Source organism: Mytilus trossulus, chromosome 6 (genome assembly GCF_036588685.1).
Source record: "Mytilus trossulus isolate FHL-02 chromosome 6, PNRI_Mtr1.1.1.hap1, whole genome shotgun sequence".
Taxonomy (NCBI): domain Eukaryota; kingdom Metazoa; phylum Mollusca; class Bivalvia; order Mytilida; family Mytilidae; genus Mytilus; species Mytilus trossulus.
In genome coordinates this window covers 69,303,463-69,328,167 of record NC_086378.1, presented here as the reverse complement: position 1 = coordinate 69,328,167, position 24,705 = coordinate 69,303,463, and the positions used below count along the sequence as shown (strand labels likewise).

Sequence of the window (24,705 nt, the reverse complement as noted above, 5' to 3'; positions counted from 1 at the left end):
AAGTGTGAACGTTAAGTTTGCTATAAAACCAGGTTCAATTCACCATTTTCTTCATAAGAAAATGCATGTACCAAGTGAGGAATATGAAAGTTGTTATCCATTCGTTTGATTTTGCCATTTAGTAAGGGAATTTCTGTTTTGAATTTTCCACGGAGTTCAGTATTTCTGTGATTTTACATTTTATACATCGTTAACTAAAAGGAAAGCAACTGAATTTTCTCTGGGAAGTAAATTCGTAAAAAAATATGTTAAGCTTACCTGATGTGTTCGCATTCCGTTTAGTATTAAGGTTAAAAGTTTAAAATTTTTGACGGTTGACGAATTTAATGATGTTTAATGTTTGACAAGAAAACCATTACACAAATATGAATACAATATTCTTAAATATAAAAGAAACTGAATTTCGGAATATATATTGAAATTGCAAATACGAAATTTGTTCGTGGATAGACTGAAAGGAAAAAGTCTACAAACCATCCAACATAAAATAAATAAAAAGACCTAGTCTTTTCTGATCAGAATTAGTTCATATCGTACACATTTATTTAAAAATGATAAAGTTTTTATGTATTCGGCAGAAGAAGAAAGAAGAAAAAAATGTTTTTCAATCACCTAACTGCAAAGAAATAAAATAGTCAAAAATTTCAAGAACATGCAAAAAAGAAACAAAATCTGATGATCAATTAGATTGTGTGAATTGTGTACAGCTTTTTCAAATAATCAATGATTTCAAACAATTTAATTAATCACCATTTTATGCTTCTTCTTTGTATTTGTCTCTTGTTTTTCCTACTGTATATGCTGCTATATTTTGTAGATCTCAATATAAAGAATAATAGACCAAATTATGTATGTTTAATGATTACGAAACGAACGGAAGTCTTTACAGATCTGATAATTAGAAATATCGTACGAAGATGTAGGAGTAGTCAACACATTCAAGCAGTATACAGTTATGTGACCGAATATTTGAATCCCAAAGATGTATCAGAACCGAAATCACTAAGAAAAAAAGACCTAAAATACCCAAATTTATCTAAGGTAAACTTGTCCTGATAGAGTTGAAATCTTCGTTTCTTTATAATTTCTCAATGTAGAAATGGACAGTTTTAGCAAGGGTTGTTATACATAATTCCAAGTTCTGATAAACGACCTCATGCGTTTGAAGCGCTTTTTTGATATACCTTAATCAGGAACGTTCAAAGCCAAATATTTCAAAGCCAGGAATGTATTTGAACAGTTCAAAAGACAGACCTAATAGAACGTAAACATAACCAAATCCACTCCATCGGCATTGATATACCTTAAGCAGTGGAATCAACCTACTGTGAATTCATTACTATTTTCCACTTTTCGTTGTTTTCGTGGGTACAGGTGAACCATGAATTTAAAAATTAAAAGGAGTTACAATTTTCTATCAACTTGTATGGAAAATAGGGACGAAAAATACCAAAGGGACAGTCAAACTCATAAATCTAAAACAAACTGACAAAGCCATGGCTAAAAATGAAAATGACAAACAGAAACAACCTTTAGCTAAACCGTGAAATCATATATCCCCGAAAAGACACGTTTTCATAATCCACGAACATCCGTACCCATAAAAAAATCCACCGAAGTACTGTACAAGTAAACAACAACACTTTATACAATCCAAGTTCGAAGAGATTTTCTGGATTCATTTTTATCATGAAGGTAATAGACGGATGTAATATTAACGTTTAAAGATGACTCACCTTACGAAGTGTTAAATATTGGAATCCACACTTCATATTAGGAAGTCGCAGCGACGCGTTTGTATGCATACACTATTAGTTTAATGTTATAATAATCACCTCTAATTTTTAGTGGGGTTCGTGTTGTTTATTTTTTAGTTTTCTATGTTGTGTCATATGTACTATTGTTTGTCTGTTTGTCCTTTTCATTTTTAGCAATGGCGTTGTCAGTTTGTTTTAGATTTATGAGTTTGACTGTCCCTTTGGTATCTTTCGTTCCTCTTTTAATACGAATATGGTCGTGTTCTTCAGAAACAATCAAATATGGTGATAACGACTGAGAACAATTATTACTTAATTCTATTAATAAGAAGTGCACTCTGAATTAAAAAAAAAACACAAGTCACCCGATTTATTTTATCATTCAGGCAAATTTCCTCTGTAAATTTGACCTCATCGAGTCAACTTTATGATCCCTAAAATAATGAATCTAGAACATATTCTGCCATACCTAAATTGATTTATTGCATACTAAATACGTTTGTTTTACTGTTGTCCTCATGTTTTAATAATAGATTAACAATACTTTGTCATGGATAATGAAAACAAATTCCTTGCTTACAATGGAGAGCTGAATAGTATGCTCTTGTAAAATTCTATATTTATTTATGTCAAATGTTTTTATTTTGAGAAACAAAAAAACAAAAAACAACGAAAAAACAAGAAAAACCAAAGAGAATTTCAACGAACACATTTTGCCGTGCATACTTTTTCATCATAGTATATATCTCCCTATTGACTATTTAGGTGTAGAACATATTTATAACTCGATTAATCTTTTAACTTATCTATTGAAAGCTGATTATTCATAGGTATTTGTGAAAAGATTTCATTTTATTATTAAAGTTGATATTCATATCATCTCATTAGTATCATAGCTGTTTGTACGTGTACAAATCCAACAAACTCGTATTAGAAAATTTACGATTTTAATGTCAATTATCCGGTGGTAATAGAAAAAGATGGTTGTTGGTTGTGTATGTTTATTTATAGAGAGAAAGAGAGAGAATTTCATTTTAAGAGAACAATGAAATTGACCAAAAAAAAACCAGTCAAGGATTGTTTTAAGAGAACAATGAAATTGAAAAAAAAAATACTCAATGACAACTTATTTGGTTAACTGAATGATAATGCTTATTGGAATAATACGTAAAAGATAGAATTGTGACAGGCATTAACACATCAAATTTTTCGAAATGAATGATAAGCTTTTATGTTTACAAAAGTTTTTTTAATTTCACAGTTCGAGTACTCTATTCATTCATAAAGATAGGCGACATACATGACACATCTGCTTTAGATATTATTGCAGTGCTTCAAATCACAATGAATAAAATCTCATTAAAAAACAGTTAAACAAATTGACCTCCTTTACCATCATTTTATGTGACTTATTGTTCATCTTTTCTCAAGTAAATTTATACCTCTTGATATCAAATTACTTAAATTTTCGTTTAAAAAGTTTCATAATTGTTACCGATCTGTATACGGAATAACAGTATATCTGGCAAAACAATAAGATAACATTGCACCGAGACTAAAGTATTAACAACAACAAATTTCTTTTATTTTAAATGAAAACATCTTGTTTTTTTATTATTTGTTGAAAACCAAAAAATATTGATAATAAATAAAAACAACATGAGTCCGAAGCTCTTTCCCGGATGTACCGTCACCAAGAACGCTCTCAAAGCCTTATATTTGAAAGCCAAAAATGTAAATGGACTAAAAACGAGCTAATATAAACAAAATGGACATATAAATAGCCAAATCCATCTATGGCCAACTAGCCCACGTGATCTGAAACCTTAATACGTTATATGACAATCATAGTGAAAACTAAACTTTGAATAACATTTCATAATTTTTAGAAAAATGCAAAATGTTAAATGATGACCTACCTTACAACACATCAAACATAAGATTACATAGAGAATGGAAATGGAGAGAACCCTGCTTTTAATATACGAAAGTTGAATCTAAATCGTTTGTTTGCATGTAATTATGGTATGATTTAATGTGATTTGTGGTCATGTTCTTCAAATGCAATTAAATTTAACGATAAGGATAACAATATATGTTGATTATTTCTTTAATGTATCTAATTAGAGACAATTAATCTAGTGATAAGAAGTGCACTGTGAACTAAAACAATTGAAGTCATTTGGTTTATTTTGTTATTCGCGCATTTTTCTATTGTGAAGGTGAAGAACATTCTTGACCAAAAGTATTATTCAATCTCTCCCCGGGCCAGACAATCCTTAGTAGGAAAAAAATAAAAATTTGATTTAAAAGAATGTGTTTTAATTTGGATATACAATATTAAGGTAAACTAAAGAAATGAGTGCTCGGTTTAAAAAAACCCAACATTTCAAATTAGCTATTCGTTACTAAAAGCATACTCAGCCCTTCTCGTCTAATGACAAACCAACCTATCCCCTTCTATTTTTTGTTTATATAGCATATGGCTTTCCATACACAATAAAATGCTATGCATGAATGAACTCTCGTTGTACATGAAATATTTTAGTGAAATTAATGTGTTATACCACCAAATCATAGTACGCCACATCACGTTGCATACGAAAAAGGATAGAACAAAAATATTTGTTAAATTTGACAGTAGTAGGTATTAACTCCTACATTTTATTGCAGTAAAAAATTGCAAAATGAAATTATGTGATAGGTAAATAGTTAATTAAAGGTACCAGGGTTATGATTTAATACGCCAGACGCGCGTTTCGTCTAGATAAGACTCGCCAGTGACGCTCAGATCAAAATAGTTATAAAGCCAAAAAGTACAAAGTTGAAGAGCATTGAGGACCCAAAGTACCAAAACAATATTCCAAATACGGCTAATGTAATATATTCCTGAGGTAAGAAAATCCTTAGTGATTTGTAAAATTCACAAAGATTTGTAAACAGGAAATTTATGAACATGACCATATAATTGATATTCATGACAATATGAAATGTTGAGCAAAGTAAACACACTGCAAAACAACATGAATAGTTGAGAAAAGTAAAAACATCAACATAAAAATATAAATGATTGCGTACGTAAACATGTATGTTATGGCAATATAAACAATTAAGCACAATTAACATTTTGATAAGACGATATAGATAATTGAGTTAATTAAACAATGTCACTATTCAGGTCAACTAGTCTGTTGGTGCCCCATGGGCATGGATACAAAAAAATTATAAAATCACTCATGATCACCTGCATCACCGTTGCAATTTTTTTTGGAAACAACTTTGCCTTGTTCTATTCCAAGACGATCGCAGATTTTCTGTTAAATACATCGGCATGATAATATGTACAATTGAACAGAGTAAACACATTGTCATGACAATTAGTAAAGTAAACATATTGAAATTACACAGTGAATAATTGAGTTAAGCAAACATAATTGGAATGCCATTTTAATAATTGAGTAAAGCAATCACATTGTCATAACAATATGAGTAATTTTGTAAGGTAAAACATTATCATGACAATATGAATGATGGAGTAAAGTACCTACATTGTCAATGCAATATGAATAAAAGAGTAAAGTAAACACATTGTCGTGCCAAAAGAGGAGAAAGTACCCATTGTAATGACAATTGAAATGCATGAAGTAGCACGTGTCACTAGACACACAACATGCAATAAATGGACATTTGAATCAGTCTATTCTATAAAATCGGTAACCATAGATATACAATTCATAAATCGCCACTAATATTTGTATTATAGCTTTCATGTCTAGGTTGAAAATATCCATTTAAAATAAAAATATCAGTAAACAATAACATTCATGCAGATTACATAAGAAGGTAAATGACCAACGTATTGGGTTCCTTCAGATAGTTGACAATTTATATTTGGTTTTCATGACTGTAATAAGCGTTGAAATTAATCACTGATATTTCATTTAGGCTGGTTTAAGAATAGCCACAGCTTCAGTTTATTCCAGGCATTTTCAAGACCATTTTCGTTCATAGGCCATTCAATAAGAGCTATGTCTTTCCACAACATTGCTAATTCGTGTGGAATTTCTTCCGTCTGTAAATCTTTTGTTATAACTATTATTTTCTGTAAATTTTGTGAAAAGTGATGATATTTTGCCCTTTCGATTGCGTATTCTCCCCACGAATCATGTTGAAACGAAGAAGTTACAAGAAATATAATATGCCTGCTCTGTTCGATACTATCTGCTATAACATCAGCTATAGGTTTTCCTACAGTAAAATCTCTGTGTTGTATACACATTTGCAGCCCCCATTTTCTTTCTAATTTTGGCATTAGTACATATTTTATCCATGGAAGGTCATTTTCCGTATAAAACACAAAAACATCATACTTAAAATTAACAGCAATGCCCTTTTCTAAGCTATTTCTGAAGCGTTTGTATAAATAAAATGAAATTCTCCATCTGAAACTATACACAAGTGTAAAAGGAAAGAAAATCGCAATAAATGTCAAAAACAATCCGAGTACTGCTTTAAGCCACAGTTTGCTGTTACATCCTGCATACAAATGATTGAAATGTAAGAAAGCATAATATGTATCATTTTCTTTAGAATTTTGAAGGATACATTTGTATGTTCCATTTGCATCAAGCGTAACGTGTTTATTATTAAGCCAAAGAATGAAGTCAGAGTTTGTACAGTCACAAACGAACGCATTATTATCCAAATGTAGCTTGAATCCTGGTCCCATACCTCTGAAAAAGTCTTGAAAGGTGCTATTTATATTGGTAAGAAGGTTGTTTGTCATGTCCAGTTCCTTAAGATATGGCAATTTTGTTATTGCAAGAGGAATTGTGCGGAAAAGGTTATTTGACAAATTCAAATACGTTAATGTTTTTATATTTTCAAAGATATTTTGACGCAGTTCCCACAAAAAATTATTTGAAATGTCTAGTTTTTCGGTTCCTGAAACGTAATTGAAAACGTTCTTCTCCATTTTGTTGGTGTGGTAGAGATTCGTATGCTCCATTATCAGTGTTGAGAGTTTTGACAATGGATGCAAATGCAATGTGTTGAACACTACTTGGGAATCAATTCCTGTTACATCCAAATAGTCTATTTCCGAACCGTTCAATAATTTTGCCTGATCAACAGTTTGACAAAAAGATACATCAAAACGACTTATACTTGTATTTTCCGGTATTACCCATAATACTGGCTCACCGGCATGGAAAATATGACTCATTTGTACTACTTGTATGGATGAGGGTAATGTAATAACCCTTTCTGGTGGAAAACCACTGATATTGTAATTCAGATGGTGCGAGTAGTTAATGAAACCTAAAGGTATAAATGAATAGTCAAACCTCGAAAGATTTGTAGTTCTTGCAAAAAACTGTTTTATATTGTCAAGTTGGTGACCATTAAACAACGAGAATCTATTTTTAGAAAGTGAAATATAATACAGACACTCAGGTCTGTCCATTGTTAAAAGTGATCCATTTTCAAAGTCTATAATATTATTATCTGAAACATCGAGAACATGTACACAAATTGTTTTCAAGTATTTCATCATTTCGGCTGTTATATTTACTTCATACCTGTATGTACTGCTATTCATTATCGATTCATCATTCACATGACGAAAGTTGATAGTTTCCATCGTGCGGTTAGATAACGGTTCTAGAAGCTTAAAAGCTTGGATTGGATGCATATAAGTCTCAGATAAATCTAATACTTTAAGATTTGGGAAAGGTTCAAGTAGACCAGTGTCTACTCTTACAAAATGTCGACATTTACTTAAGTACAAAGATTCAACGCTCGAGTTGAAATTTTCCAACATGGTGCTATTCATAACGCGTACCTGGCAATGGTTAAATTTCAGTTTGAGGAGTTTTCCCATTTTCATAAATCCTTTTCCAAAAATTGGGAAGGGTGCAAGATCAATCGAAAAATTTTCTAACTCCCTCAGTTCTGCGAATGCTCCATCTGGATAAACTGTCCAGTCTTCTTGATCCGATAAATTCATATTTCTACTGACGTCTAGCTCTTTTAAATTCTGTACAAATCTGAAGAGTTTGGAAGTAAACATTGACAACGTTATATTATTTCCCGCCATTTCTAAAACTTGTAATGATAACAATCCTTCGAATGCATCCATTTGTAAAATATTCAATTTATTGTCATTAATTGTGAGTTTAATCAATACACTCAATCTCTTGAAAGTTCCGTTTTCGATTATTTGTATGTCGTTTTGGTCAAGAATAAGTTCATTAATGTCTATATGCAGATGTTTTGGAACTTCTTTTAGACTTCTGTTTGAATAATCTGCTATCACGAATTTGTTTACTGCTCCTTCATATGTTGATGAAGCGGTTGCAGTAAAAATGCAAAAAAATGTAAGAAAGAATCCCACACTTTTATCGATAGTAATTCCCAAATTCATGTTTAAAAAGTTTGATTCAATCTAGTAAGATTATTTGTAGAATTCCATTTATCTCTTATTCATCATGTTCATGATGATGTTACGAAAAGAAAACAGTACACATCTTTCTTAGTGTGAGAAAACCAGTCTTGTGTAAGAATGCAGATCTGTTTACGGAACAAATTCTTCACTCAACGCACATATTTATTAATTGACCGAAATTTATTGAAATTTTAAACCTCACTGGAGTGTTATATATTCAAACATAATTATATGAAACTTTATTGTGTCTAAATATAAGATGGATTTAACATAGGTAATGTTTTGACATGCATTTAAAGTAGGTACATTTTATAACTGAGTAAATAAATAACATTTCTTAAAAATTGCCGTGTTATAAATGCCCTTGAAGGTTGTTACTTTTTAATTACAAGAAGAATTGGTAAAAAGGTCTAAATTTTAAGACACTATTTATTCAATAAAAATCATATCAAATCTGCAAAAATGTAAATATTTCCACATTTTCAATATAAGTATTTGTTAATCGTGTGTCCACCGATATATGTAAATACAAAGATGACGTATATTAATCAGTGTATGACATATACAATTTGATCTTTAACATATCAGAATATGAGAATGTCAACTGTGCAACACTTCTTTAGATGACATATTGGAGGTCGATTAGAAGTTCTCTCTCGAACGCTCACTCCAATATCATGTATATTTTAAGAGCATATACCTGAAGCAGGACACTCTACTGTTTCTACTCGGTATTGAAGACAAACTCTTTGATGATAAAATTGAGAATTAAAATGTGAAATGTGAAAGAGACCGAAACCCGACCAACATAGGTAAGTTCTCCCTTGGATACACACATCATTATCTTGTATACGAGCATATACCTGAGGCGCAGAAGGCACTCTATTCACCGCGAATAGTTATGAGAGAAATTTTAAGAGAAGTCTGTTTCCTAGCCTTTTTGCAATACTTCACTTTAATAGAAGTGTCGGATTACATTCGGTAGAATCGGGACGCAGTCGTAACAGACTCGATCGAATTTTACCTGGCGAAAGATACAAATTGGATTAGAAGCGGATTGAGAACGGGATTATGGGGATACATTCGCCTGGAAACTGTTGAATATCGACGCTTTCTAAACAATATCTGATTGTTGTCATGATTAACTTATTTGTTTTACAAATTTAAATTAAAGTTTGAATTTCCATCCACGATTAACAGGATCTTGATCAGACTTTTGACAAATTTTAATCGGGAATGGTCCTGTCAAGGACGGCAGTAAAAATCGTGAATGTGTGACCCAAGCTTAAGAGAGGTTTCATACTGCATACAGTATTAGAAAAACAGATTAACACAATCAAACTTATCTTTAACAACTGAACTATGAAAATGAGGTCAATGTCAGATGAAAACTGCCAGTTGGACATGTACACCTTACAATAATTCCGTATACCAAATACTCTAGACCTATTGCAACTCATATAAGATAAATACAATGAGATCGAGGTAAAGTGAAAACTGTGTGACGGGCATGAGGACCTTGCAAGGTACGCACATCTATAATACTAAAATAACGAGGTCCAATTTGTCAGCCGTCATCAGGTAAAAACAACACATCCAATAATTCAACTTTATATATAGCTAATATAAGACAATGGTGTTGATTAAATATTACACCACTCCAGACCCTTTTGTTTTCCACATAATTAATATTGCCAATAATTAACAAGTTCTTGGTCGAATCCGATACCGATACCAATATTATAATTTATATTCACCTGTTACCTACTACATTATCTGTACGTTCCGCATCTGACAGGCGCACCACCAAAAGTTGTATTTAGGATGCTACATGTATTAGACGGGTCATAATCACAGGGTTGACACTACTAAATTCAATTATTGTCAATTTGTTCCTTATTGTAGTATTTAAAGCAGTAAGACTTTCTAAGATGACCATACGAATACTAAAAATCTGCACTTGAAAATAAGGCGTATAGGTTGTTTTCAATTTGTTAGCGGGCATGACACAAAACAGCGAATCAAGGAGTTCAACTTTATTTATAACTAATATAGGACAATGCTGTTGATTAAAAAATACTCCATTCAAGGACCTTTTGATTTCCAAATAATTAATATTACCAATGATTGATAAGTTCCAGGTCGACGGGTTCAAGCAGAAAGATTTTTCAAGCAGAAAGTTTTTGAAAGCAGAGAAAACTATGCATCTTATAATCGGCATGACTTTATCTGATGACAATACCAATACTACAATAAGACTTACGCATAGTTAAAATTGAGAATGGAAATGGGGAATGTGTCAAAGAGACAACAACCCGACCGTAGAAAAACACAACAGCAGTAGGTCAACAACAGGTCTTCAATGTAGCGAGAAATTCCCGCGCCCGGAGGCGTCCTTCAGCTGACCCCTAAACAAATATATACTAGTTAAGTGATACTGAACGCCATACTAATTTCCAAATTGTACACAAGAAACTAAAATTCAAATAATACAAGATTAACAAAGGCCAGAGGCTCCTGACTTGAGACAGGCGCAAAAATGCGGCGGGGTTAAACATGTTTGTGAGATCTCAACACTCCTCATATACCTCTAGCCAATGTAGAAAAGTAAACGCATAACAATACGCACATTAAAATTCAGTTCAAGAGAAGTCCGAGTCTAATGTCAGAAGATGTAACCAAAGAAAATAAACAAAATGACAATAATACATAAATAACTAGGACTACAAACTTCAAGTAAACTGACTGAAAGATTATGATTTCATCATATGAACATCAGGCACAATCCTTCCCGTTACGGGTTTAGTATCAAACCATCATAAAATATATTAGAAGAACATAACCCGTATCATGCCAATAACTGGTTTTTGAATAAATGTGTTTAGTTCCGATGCAAAGACCCTATAAGTGAATCAATATTAACGCCAAAATATGCAATCTGTAATGACCTGACTACAGTATCGTAACTATATCCCTTCTTAATAAGTCTATTCAAAGGTTTTGTTAGTTTCTGAGGTGAATACTGACACCTTTGTGCTTGAGAAAGAATATTTCCATAAGAAAATGGATGTGAAATACCTACCTTAACGTATAAGAAGTCTGCACTTTAATTCAGTCACGGACCCGCGATTTCACAGGTGTATTCTAGTACCAACTAGAATTATCTTTTAACTCATGATAAGAGATAAATTAACATTATAAAAATTATTTTCTTTTTTTTTAAGAAGTCATTGAACTACGTAAAAGGGAAAATAACAAAAATACTGATCTCCAAAGAAAATTCAAAATGGAAAGTCCCTAATCAAATGGCAAAATCAAATGATTAAACACATCAAACGAATGGAAAACAACTGTTATATTCTTGACATGGTAAAGGCGGTCTAAATGGAGAAAATGGAGGATTAAACCTGGTTTTAAATCGCTAAACCTCTCACTTGTATGACAGTCGCATCAAATTTCATTATAATTAACGACGCATTTTTGAATTGAATTACATTTTCCGAAAAGGATTTGATTGATGTCTTTCACTTTCCTTTTTTGGTACAAATAAATAAAATTGGATGTTCACGTTTATGGATTTTGTGCAATGAAGCAATGCACCCTATTTTTAAGTTTTTCGTTTATTGAGTTTACCAAGAAACAGAGAACAGTAGAGATAAGCCAATAAAATAACCAACCCACACCGATGAAAAAAAGATATAATTGCAGTTCCATTCACCAAACTTTTTAATGGTTTATGTTACATTTTTATTGCAATTTTGAATTGTATGATTCTTCTCAAGAAAATGTACCCAATAGATATTTGCATAAAACGTGACAGTACACCTGCTACCCTAATACGAATTAAAATCGGGTAATAAAAGTTTATTTCCCTTCCAACTTTAATTGATGATGTATGGCTTTTTCAAAACGACGTGGCTTTAAATTATCAGTTGATAATTCAAAGACAATATTGTTATAATGAAATTTAAAGATTAGTTGATTGTAGTTTGTTTACGCCACTAAAGATATCAACATAACGTGTGTTATAATTTACAAATCTAAATCTAGTCTAAATCCGAAGCGAATCAGTAGTGGTTTTTCATACTACAATACACCATTTGCTTCAATTTCATAATTTTACTCAGTCTTACCCTCGACCTCTAGCACTCCGGACGAGCACGCTTCCAATAATTAGTCAGTTGAAAGTATAAAATAAGCTTAAATAAGTTTTTCAAGACAAACATGTAAAACAGAATACTTGATTTCTATAATCAAACACAGCCTTATATATATATTATGTACAAGTCAAACTAGTTTATCTATATCTGTATTCTTATCGCTCAACTAAGCTTGTTGACTTCTGTCATGACTCTCGTTGTACTGTTTGGGCTTTTCTTCCTGCTTTCAGGTAAGAATGATAAGTTTGAATTGCATATGATTTTGCTCTCATGTTTTGTTTCGAAAACTGTGATTCCTTTAATTGTTCACATCACTGTTTTTGTTTTCTTTTTCAGATTGAAAATTATTGACGATATTTTTTAAAAATCGGAAGTGTTTTTTTTTACCTGAAACCCCAAATGAAAAGATATCAAGTATATACAAATCATTCCGCCTATTTGTCCTAATATTTTTGAATCCTTTGCCTCTTTACATTTTAAAATTTATACTAATCAGTTTAACTGTTTTGTAAATACAACACTCTTGTATGCTTTATCCAATGTTTATGAAACTATGTACATTGATTGTGTGAACCAAGCACTAAAAATTAAATGCAAGAAATAACATGCTCTCTTGACAAATACAATGCAGCGTTATGTCTCTATGACGTAGAAATGTGTTACACTAACCAGTAGTCAATAAAATATATATAAAAATCTTAATTCATTTTTCAATGTAACAATATACTTAACAAATAAAGTTGAGAATGAAAATGGGGAATGTGTCAAAGAGACAACATCCCGACCAAAGAGCAATGGGTCTTCAATAAAGCGAGAAAACTCCGAACCTGGAGAAGTGCATCAGCTGGCTCATAAACAAAAAATATGCACTTGTTCAGTGATAATTTCTTAACTCCGAAATATACATGTATAAATGAAACTGAAATTAAGTATCATACAAAACTATCAAAGGCCAGAGGCTCCTGACTTAGGATAGGTACAAAAATGCGGCTGGGTTAAACATGCTTTTGACATCTCAACCCTGTCCCGATTTTTAAATATAATTCATATTTTACAAGGTCAATCTAACATAATGTGTCGAGAAACATTCGATGATGATTTGTTTCTACAAATGAGTCTAAAGAACAAAATGTAAGATGTAGTTCGTTAAAAACTAATGGTGTCAATAGATTATGAATATTCTGTTTTGTTTTATGTTTTCAATAAGTTAAACGTTGAATCTAAACCATGTTTTTAAAGCAATAACATTTATTTGTCTTCCATTCTAGAACTTATGCAATGCACATAGTCTTCAGCTAACTTTCTTTATTGATTAACCTCACCTTTTATAAATATTTAGACGTTTTAAGTGAGTGTCCACTTGGTTGGCAACATTATGAAAAAACTTGTTACTGGTTTAGTACTACGGGATTACCTTGGTATTCAGCAGCGGTAAGTTCAAAACATTATAACAAAATGTCAAAACTAATGACAATAAAGTGTTCAATCTAACGAGTTATCGGCCACAAAATTTTTATTCATAAATTCACAAAATTGATTACCATCAATCCGATTTGGAAAATGATCATATTTGTCATATTTTTTCTTCCAGGTGCAGGCATTTATTGCGTTTGGGAATAAAAAATGCTTAAAACTAATTGGAAAATGTGGAAATGACATCCTCTAATTATTGGGCCTAAAATAAAACATATTATTACATTGGTTGCAATAAATTACATTGATTTCCCAGTTAGATAAAAACCGATAATTTCACATGTGAAATAAACGTGGTTATTTCACCCTCTGACGTCATACAACAATAGGCGTTGTCAAGACGTCGATAACAAATTGTGAATGCGTAGGAAAAACATATAGTTCCTTTCATTTTCTACATTAATTTCATTAAAAAAAGCCATTAGCCAATGTAATAAAAAGTATAACTAATGGCCGTATTTGAATATCAAAAATAAGACAACGCGTGACCGAACGTCGCTATGGATTAAACGAGTGCGCAATACGGCGATTAGTTATACTATAATTATTACATTGGTTGCAATGAATTACATTGATTTCCCAGTTAGATAAAAACCGACAATTTTAAATGTGAAATAAGCGTGGTAATTTCACTCTCTGACGTCATACAACAATAGGCGTTGTCCAGACGTCGATAACGTCGAAACAAAACATGCGTAGGAAAAATATATAGTTCCTTACATTTTTTACATTAATTTCATAAATAAAGCAATTTGACAATGTAATAAAAAGTATAACTAATCGTCGTATTTGAATATCAAAAATAAGACAACTTGTGACCGAACGCCGCTATCGATAAAACTCGTGCTGCGCACTCGTTTAATCCATGCGTCGTTCGGTCATGTGTTGTCTTATTTTTGATATTCAAATACGGCGATAAGTTATACTATAAATATACAAACAGATCCCTTCAAGAGGAATTTTCTGTAAGATCTGTCATTTCAATAATAGTCTGGTTCTTTTGTTGTCATTGTTTATATCTACTTTGGAAATCTAACTAATACTACTCATTATTTAACTCATACCCAGTCAATGAGTATAAAATGAGTGTCTATAATCACGTGATTGAACGATAGTGGATAGAGACGTTTCATTATCAATCATGCCACATCTGTTACTTTATCTATATTTTCCCAAATCTTTATATTACATAATGTTTCATTATAATGCGTAAGTGTGATTGGCTAACTGCAATATCACGTTATTCTGAATTTATCTTTCATTTCAACGACACGAGCTGCCACAATAAAGTGAACAAGTAAATAAAGGAAGAAAAAAAAATATAATAGAAATCGAGTTTCCATGATCGTAGCAAAACAATACTATAATAAGTAATGGTTGCTTCTTTTCGTAATTTTATAAGGTTGTTTACCGCGAACACCGTGCGCACATTCTTAGAATGAAGCGCGTGCATGTTTCATACAAAATGTACTACGGTCAACGCTTTAACACACCCAATAGATTAACAAAAAGAAACATTCAATTCTGAAATATTTTTTTTCTCTCCTATTCTATAAAAGATCAGTGTTTTATATACACAATTGTGCAAAGTTGTATTTTCAAAATTTCTGTAATATGCTTTCAATCTTCTTAAAAATATAAGAGTTCCTGTAGAGGCCACAGCGCGGAATTAGCTTCAGTTCAGACTGCTACAGAAAATGCATACCTAAAATATTTTGCAACTGCTTTTGGACACGGTAAGTCTGTTTTATTACAAAGGAGAATTTAATTAAATTAAATGTATATAAATAATTGATAAAATGAGTCATTTCCTCATCATCGGTAAACTAATGAAGTGAAGACAGTGATTGCGTTATTTATTCAGTTCATACATATATTTATATTACATATATACTTTCCGCAACGGAGCAAGAGAAATGTTGTTTTCAAAATTAAAAAATCAAACATACAAAGTTGAAAAAAGTAAAATCACAAAAATACTGAACTCAGAGGAAAATCAATACGGAAAGTCCATAATCACATGGCAAAATCAAATAACAAAACGCATCAAAAACGAATAGACAAGAACTGTAATATTCCTGACTTGGTACCGGCATTTTCAAATGTAGAAAATGGTGGATTAAACATGGTTCTATAGCGCTTACCCTCTCTCTTTAATAACAGTCTCATCAAATTCTGTTATATTTACATGATGCGTTAAATAAACAGTCACAATTAATAAAATAGTCAAAATATGGGTACATCAGTCATCATCGATAACAATTTTAAAAGGGACAATTTAACAGAACACAAAAACATCTATCTACGAACACATGGATTGACTTGAGTGTCTGACGTCATAAAATTTGTATACGTCACATAAATTTGTCGTTCAATGTGCATACAAACAGTTTTAAAATTTACATAGGCAATGTAAGCATAGAGTTTAAAAATCAAAAGTATGTAAGAACAAATTACAGAAATAGACTGATATTTAAACTAGTCCAAAAGTTATAGGTAGAATTTATAAGAATCCAAAAATAGTTAATTCCACTACGCGATTGAATGATTTTGACGTTTGTGGTTCAACGTATATAGTAATTCATAATAGAAATATATCATAATGACATATAATAGACCAAAATAATACTGACGGGATCTTTTAAAGTACAGAGTCACGTAATAAGAACAATAGAAATACAAAGAGTCGCAGATACAAAACAAACCACCAAAAATTGAAAGCCAATACACACACATTGACGAGATGTATAAGTAACGAGCCACGTCAAGCGGATATCACATAAAACCATTCAACAGTAAAAGTAATACTAATAATAGAACAAAGACAAATGAAAGAACAGTAAAACATGTTGTTAAGATGATAAACAACAAAAGGATTGAAAACCAGAAATCTAAAGATACTGTGCCAAACATGGCTTGCGATAGAATATCCTTAAAGTGTAAAAATTTTTTTTTTGTGGATAACAGAAATTTTCCAGAAAGTGAACATAGTTAATTAATGATATTTTATGTCAACACTTACTGACTAGTTGGCTGGTGATACCTTAACGTCTACTAGCAGTTATAGACCTAGTGTATGTAAAACACAAGCTGACGTTATGATTCTATCACTGCCATTTCGGAAGTGTGTAGATGAGCATGATAATGTTCTTTAAAACGCATGTTATCGTATCAGATGCGTTGACGCATGCGTATTTAGGGGTCATTTACTTAATATGACACCAACCAAGAGTGTAACGCATGCGAGAATATAGAAAATGAACTTTCTTTTGCTCGAGTAAATGGAGATTTAACTTAAACATTTTGAGTTGACTGAATAATTTGAGTCGTTTTTATTTTTCAAACGCATCACTTTGCTACAGCAGATTCAGTGGTTTCTATCCCTGAAAACTTATAATTAACACAAATGTGACATTACATTTGTATATTGTTGGAATCCACTGTTCATATTTCGTGTTATGCCAAGTAATAGTTATCAAAAGAACCAGGATTATAATTTAGTACGCCAGACGCGCGTACTAAAGTAGTATATGAAAAGTAAACCAGTTTAGCAAGGAATCAGCGTTGAATAAAAAAACCCAACAACAACAAAACTTAGAAACCATAAGCATCCGACGAGTATTTGCTTAACATCTCATCAAACTTTGAAAGATATTTCGGATGATGGAACAGTAAATTTACAGGAACCAATCCACAACGTTCGTTGAACTTTATGTGTTTAGTGGGAAAATACATAACAGGGATGAAAACGTGAAACGTGTTTGTGTATTTGAAGACTTGTGTTATAAAACCAATGATACTTTGGACATTTATATATATATGGGTTATACATCTTATATATATACGTATACATATTGCGGTTTTATCCAACGCAATCAAAGGTTTGAACGTAGTTTTCAATTTAGACACGTATATATATGAGTTGATTTTGCACTAGACGTTACCTAAATCATTTTTTTTCTGTGTTTATTTGCAATACAAAGCCCTACAACAAAAGACTGAGCTAAGCAAAAACGGAGACCAACAAAAATCAAATTATCAAATGTGACGAAAACTTGGTATTTTGAAAATATAAATACTGATTTTTAGGGTAAAAAGAACCCGGCTCCGGTTTGATTCAGTCTATATATGTATCAATACAAATATGTCTTTGGGTTTAATATTTAAGTCATACTCATCAGCATTTGATATCAGAAGAGAATTTGTTATAATTTTGTTTACCTCTTGTTTTATGTCCCTTTCTTTCATATTACGCCACAAGTACTCAAGTATGTATATAAAATGAACAGATCAACCAAATAAACTCATCAAAGATACCAGGACTAAATTTTGTATATACGCCAGACGCGCGTTTCGTTTACAAAAGACTCATTAGTGACGCTCGAATCCAAAAAAGTTAAAAAGGTCAAATAAAGTACGAGGTTGAAGAGCATTGAGGACCAAAATTCCTAAAAGTTTTGCCAAATCCAGCTAAGGTAATCTATGCCTGAGGTAGAAAAGCCTTAGTATTTCAAAAATTGTAAATTTTGTAAACAGTTAATTTATAAATATAACCATATCAATGATAATTCATGTCAGCACAAAAAAAGTGCTGACTACTGGGCTGGTGATACCCTCGGGGGAAATAAATCTCCACCAGCAATGGCATCGACCCAGTGGTAGTAAATAAACTCATCATAGATATCAGGACTAAATTTTGTATATACGCCAGACGCGCGTTTGGCCTACAAAAGACTCATTATTGACGCTCGAATCCAAAAAAGTTAAAAAGGCCAAATAAAGTACGAAGTTAAAGGGCATTGAGGACCAAAATTTCTAAAAGTTTTGCCAAATCCAGCTAAGGTAATCTATGCCTGAGGTAGAAAAGCCTTAGTATTTCAAAAATTATAAATTTTGTAAACAGTTAATTTATAAATATAACCATATCTATTCAATGATAATTCATGTCAGCACAAAAAAAGTGCTGACTACAAATATCAACCAGGAATTAAAATGTTGATGATGTTCTCTCACTATAGGTCACACTATATACATTAACAACGAGTAAAACACATACTTTACTGCCAATAAAGGCAACAGTAGTATACCGTTGTTCAACAGTAATAAATTGATTGAGAGAAAACAAATCAAGGTTACAAACTAAAACCGAGGGAACAACATTAACTATAAGAGAAAAACAACGAAACAACAGAAACACTGAAGTGCAAAAAAAAAAAGTGGAACATACATAGATACGAACTATAAGATAACAATAGTAAAATACACGTCCGTGGATTGCCTATGTCTTTTGGTTAAGCGTTTCTGATAAATGTAAATCCAAAAAGGCAATTTGGATGCACCACATTAATTAAGATATACCGGTACAATATATTTTTGTTTAACATATTTGTCTATACTTTGATTATGTATAGATTACTGGTTAGGTGGTAATGATGAAGTTATTGAGGGATCATGGACATGGGTAGCCACAGACGCCCCTGTCGATTATGATGGCTGGAGTCCAGGAGAACCTCAGGGGGCAAGAGCAGAAAATTGTATGGCGTTTTATACGAGTGTTAACTACAATTGGGTCGATGCTCATTGCACAAATTCGCTTAGATTTATCTGCGAAAAACCGTAAGTATTGTCTGCACTGATAGTCACGTACATTGTCGGTTTATACAAATTATAATTAAATGTTAAAGAAACATATGAAGGATGGAATAACAGTATATCTGACAGAACATGCAAGCAATACGTTTTATTAATCCATCTTCAAAAGTAGTTAACGTGAACAAGAAGAGAACAATTTAAGTATTTTTTTTTATCTAATCTTCGTACCTTTCAAAGTTAGTGTTCATCTAAAGTAATTATTTATTTTCAAACCTAAATTCTTACAATGGGCAAAACTTCAAAGCTGCCCTATAAATGTCCACTATGAAGAGAAGATTAATGTACTAAACTTTCTGCACACATTCCAGTACAACAATAAACATTTTCTACTTTTAAACTGCCTTAACATCTTTTTTGTTCATGTAGGTATCAATTGTTCTTTAAAGTGAATCGTGATATACTAATTTTTCAAGGAATTTGTTTTTAAATGAATTTTTACCATTTTATTTGTTTAGATATCCGGAATCCGGACCAGGACATGGCATTGGAAAATAGAAATTATTAATAAAAGCACTGTGCCTTCCATCTTGATTTTACTTTATTTTTGACAAGGTCATACATTTTGAATTCAATGGTAAGGAAAAGTATCCTTTTTAACCATTATGTCTGAGAGCAGGACTATTCTTCGGTTTTTAATAGAGTTATAGGACTTTATTCAATGATATCTTTGACTTTAGTTCCACATTATCACATCGGGACACACAATTTAATTCCCAATTTATAAATCACACGTGAAAGATTTCTCCACAGCCAAGAAATCTTGTTCAATACCAAAATAGATTCCATAAATGTTTCCTCGTCTTCTCAATGGCTTTGCAGACGTTGAACACGGATTAGATCAGAATCATACGGCTAATCTGTAATATGGTGAGATTTAGAATTAAAAAAAAAGCTGCTTGCATATTTTACTGACTATGTTTTTATTACCTTTTTTTCTGGTCTCTTTATAGACGCTCATCTTTTGTTTAAAACTTAAAGACCTCCAAATGTCTATTGTGTTATTTTGGTCACTTTATCATTGACTTATTTTACATATCACCTTTATCCATTTATGTTTTGGTTGGTTTTATTTCCTTTATGTTAATAGTTGACTGATGTAACGACACGTGGTTACCTGAAATTTCCTGTCCATCAGCTTAGACGTGGTGTTTCCGTATGGTTTTTCATTTGGTACTATACACAGCTACATCATAGCGGAAGCATATGTTGAATTTAGGGTTTCGTAATTAAAAAGAAGACAGGCAAATGAACCATTTCAATAAGAAGTTCATACTTAATCTTTTGCAATGCAAAATATCTGCTCTTACCAAACAAATCTTTTTTTTCAAATATCAACCCTTCTAATAGGTCTACCCATTGTGCAGCTTCCTTAAAATATAGTTATTGTTCCAAATATACTTGGAATACTTGCCGCTGAACATTCAATGAACAACAATTGATAAAAGGTTTATTTTCAATTAGAAAAATAACCAACGCAAAATGTGCATTCGGGTTTCCTTTCGTTTATCAATTTAAAATCTAAAAAAAAAACAAAGTAGTTTCATTATTTAGGCTGCCGATACGCAAGAATTAATATCACTTTCAATTCTAGCGGGTACTCACTTCTCTGCAGTATATTTCCTGCATATATATTTCGAGTTGAAGGATTGAAATATATATCCCCAAAGGAAACTAAAGGCAAATTCAAAAGAAGATGTTCAATTTGTCATATAAGTTATATCTTCAAAAGTAAAAAATGAAATATCTTTAGCACTTATAACTGTTTTCGTCTTTTTAACAAAATGTATCAAAGTTAAAATATATGATTATAATCGCTTTTATCAGTAGTAATACTTCTTATTGTTATGCATCTCACATAAGGAAATAATTTCGTGGATTCGTTTTTCCCAATACTGATAACCTAAAGATTGTTATTTAAAGGATATGATAATATATGACCTTGAGAACTGTTTGCCCTGTATGATTTTACTTTATTTATAATATTTAAATACACACATTGGATATTGTAAATTTAGTCATGTTATCACTTGAGCGAGGTACTTAAACATATAAGTATATGTGTTTAAAGTTTTCACATTTGTCCATTGGAACGTTAATGATTTTTTAACTCTATTAATTGGAAAACTTTTTAATCCGTGAGATGATGTATAAGATAAGTATTGTGTTATTTTTCTCAAGTGTGTATTTGATTTATATAATTGCAGCTAAGAACCAATGCCGAAAGACCAAAAACACAATTGGATCTATCGTTGCAGATTGTTCACATGCAAACCTGACACAAGTACCAGAGAATCTATCGGACAATATCACCGTTCTTATTCTTGACCATAACGAAATAGAAGTGATAAAAAATGATGCGTTCAGTAATTTGAAAGCATTAATTGAACTAACAATCAACAACAATAAATTAAAAAGCTTAGATTCTAAAGCTTTTATAGGATTGACATCATTGAATACACTCAAGATGTCTTGTAACAATCTGGACTTTCTAGCATATACACCGGTTTTATTTAACTTTATAGCTAATATATCAGTGCTTGACATCAGAAGGAACATGAACTTTTCAAATAATGCAAAACTGCCGACTTATTATCCGGACAAAGCACTTGGAGTACTTGTAAACTTAGAAAGTCTTGCTATTGATCTTGTACCAATACCTGTATTTGGAGAAGGGTTCAAGAAGATGGATAAACTGAAGGTATTGGAATTCGATAATTGTAAAGTAGAGATATTGAATAACTCAACATTCATGAATTTTAACTGGAGTATTGAATATTTGCATATGAATAAATGTAAACAATTTGTTAGAGTAGAGGAGGACACCCTTAAACATTTTCCAAATCTTAAAGTGTTAGATTTATCGGATACTTACGCGCATCCAATCCAAGCTTTCCAACTTCTAAAACCTTTAGCAAATAGTTCCATGGAAAAGATAAACTTTCGTCACGTGAATGATGAATCGATTACAAATAACAGTAAATACAGCTATGAAGTAAATATTACGAAAGAAATGGTAACGTATTTACAAACGATTTGCGTACAGGTTTTTGATATCTCTAAAAACAACATAGTAGATTTTGAAGATGGTTCACTCCTTACATTCAATCGACCTGAATGTTTTCTTAATATTTCACTATCTGAGAACCGATTTTCATTATTCCACGCACATCGACTGGAAAATATTAAACAGTTTTTCAATAGAACTCAAAACCTCACGAAATTCGAGTACTCATATATACCTTTGAGTTTTATCAATTATCCGCCTATAGCAGTGAGTAATCTAACTAATATCACTGAAGAACGAGTAATAACATTACCCTCTTCAATAAAAGAAGTGCATATGAGCCATGTTTTACACAGTGGGCAACCAGTCTTGTGGAAAATACCCCCGAATGCGATTATAAATCGTTTTGATGTGTCGTTCTGTGTAACCGTCGATCAGGCAACCATATCAAACGGTTCTGTAATAGAGTATCTAGATGTAACGGGAGTTGATTCAAGAGTAGTATTCGATAAAATACAACTGTATCCGTTATTTAAACTTAAAACACTTGTAATGAAAAGCACAAATTTGTACATTACAAACAAACACGAGAAAAACATATTTACGTTTATTTCAGGGACAGAAAAGCTAGATATTTCATATAATTTTTTGTGGAATATGACTACAGATATATTTGAAAATATGACAAGACTGACAAACCTAAATATGTCAAATAATCTTTTAAGAGCAGTTCCACTTGCTATTACAAGGATACCAAATCTCATGGAACTCGATTTGACAAGTAACCTTCTAACCAATATTAATCGTACATTACAAGAATTTTTCGATGTTTTGCATACACGAAATGGACCCTTTACATTGCATTTGGGCAACAACGCATTTGTTTGCGATTGTACTAACTACGACTTTATCCGTTGGCTCCATAGATCAAACATCACATTTGACGCCAATAAAACCTATAAATGCCTTTTACACAATTCATCTGAAATTGACACACGTATTGCTGCTGAACATTTTAATGAACTTTTTGCTGGATGTGACAGCGGTGTGTGGCTCAAAGCAGGGATAGGTCTTATTGTAGCATTTATTGCTATTTTCTTTCCCTTTACACTGATATACAGTTTTAGATGGCGAATTTCATTTTATCTCTACAAACGTTTTAGACACACTCTAGAAAAGGGTATCGATGTACAATTCAAGTATGATGTTTTCGTGTATTATCCTGATAGTGAACTGGCATGGATAAAGTATATACTAATGCCTGAGTTAGAGAGAAAATGGGGATTGAAAATGTGCATAGAACATAGAGATTTCCCTGTAGGCAGGCCTATAGCTGACACATTCGCGGAATGCATTGAACAAAGCAGACATATTATATTTATTGTAACTTCTTCATTTAAGAATGATACATGGGGACAATACGCAGTTGAGCGGGCAAAATATCATCACTTCTCACAGAATTTACAAAAGATTATCGTCATAACAAAAGGAATAAATACGGAGGAAATTCCGCACGAATTAGCTGTTTTGTGGAAGGACCTTGCCTTTATTGCATGGCCAAATGACAACGATAAAGAACTTGAGAACGTTTGGAATAAGCTAAGACTGTGGTTATTTCTTAATCATTCAAATTAACTACTGTGGATTCATAATTTTTCGTTGGATTCAATTTTTTGTGAATTTCGTGAGAAAATTTAAACCACGAAATTCAATGTTCAACGAATACCAAATTTTCAATAGGCTTGTATGCATACTTCCACAAAACAACGAAATACAATATCCACGAACAAGTAAGTTTCCAACAAACCAGGAAAATTGGTACCCACGAAAATAAATGAATCCACAGTATGTGAAATAAATCTTCGTTATATTGTTATATAAGGAAACATTACTGTGTGATCTTATGAAATGTCACTCGGTTTGGCAAATCTAACAGTTATTTTATAACATACTTTATTGTTTAGATAATGTTAAGCAAATTTACATTTTGCATACATCACAAACACTTTGATAACACCTTACATTTGTATTTAAAAATATTTAAAAAAAAAAAAAAATCGCAGTCCTGTAAAATTGCATGGTAGTGATAATTGTATTCAAACAACAACACTTCAGTCTATGTATATACTTCCCATTGATAGAACGATTGTTGTTATCACTATAAGTAAATTTCCATCACGTTTTTTTATGATTTTTTTACTCATTAGATACACA

General features: G+C 31.7%; 3 protein-coding genes across 3 annotated transcripts; 2 read left to right on the top strand and 1 right to left on the bottom strand.

The window, feature by feature from the left end:
* Positions 1-4,802: 4,802 nt before the first annotated feature.
* LOC134721743 (toll-like receptor 3) lies at positions 4,803-8,341 on the bottom strand. Its single transcript, XM_063584930.1, has one exon. It carries the CDS (start codon positions 8,179-8,181, stop codon positions 5,695-5,697), a length of 2,487 nt encoding a protein of 828 aa, XP_063441000.1. The 5' UTR covers positions 8,182-8,341; the 3' UTR covers positions 4,803-5,694.
* Positions 8,342-12,534: 4,193 nt separating this feature from the next.
* On the top strand, positions 12,535-19,982 carry LOC134722960 (perlucin-like). Its single transcript, XM_063586594.1, has 5 exons — positions 12,535-12,592; positions 13,702-13,793; positions 15,478-15,571; positions 19,247-19,451; positions 19,943-19,982. The coding sequence occupies exons 1-5, from the start codon at positions 12,550-12,552 to the stop codon at positions 19,980-19,982; spliced, it is 474 nt and encodes a 157-aa protein (XP_063442664.1). The 5' UTR covers positions 12,535-12,549.
* Positions 19,983-21,562: 1,580 nt separating this feature from the next.
* Positions 21,563-24,705, top strand: LOC134721742 (toll-like receptor 4). The gene has a single exon (XM_063584929.1). It carries the CDS (start codon positions 21,628-21,630, stop codon positions 24,124-24,126), a length of 2,499 nt encoding a protein of 832 aa, XP_063440999.1. The 5' UTR covers positions 21,563-21,627; the 3' UTR covers positions 24,127-24,705.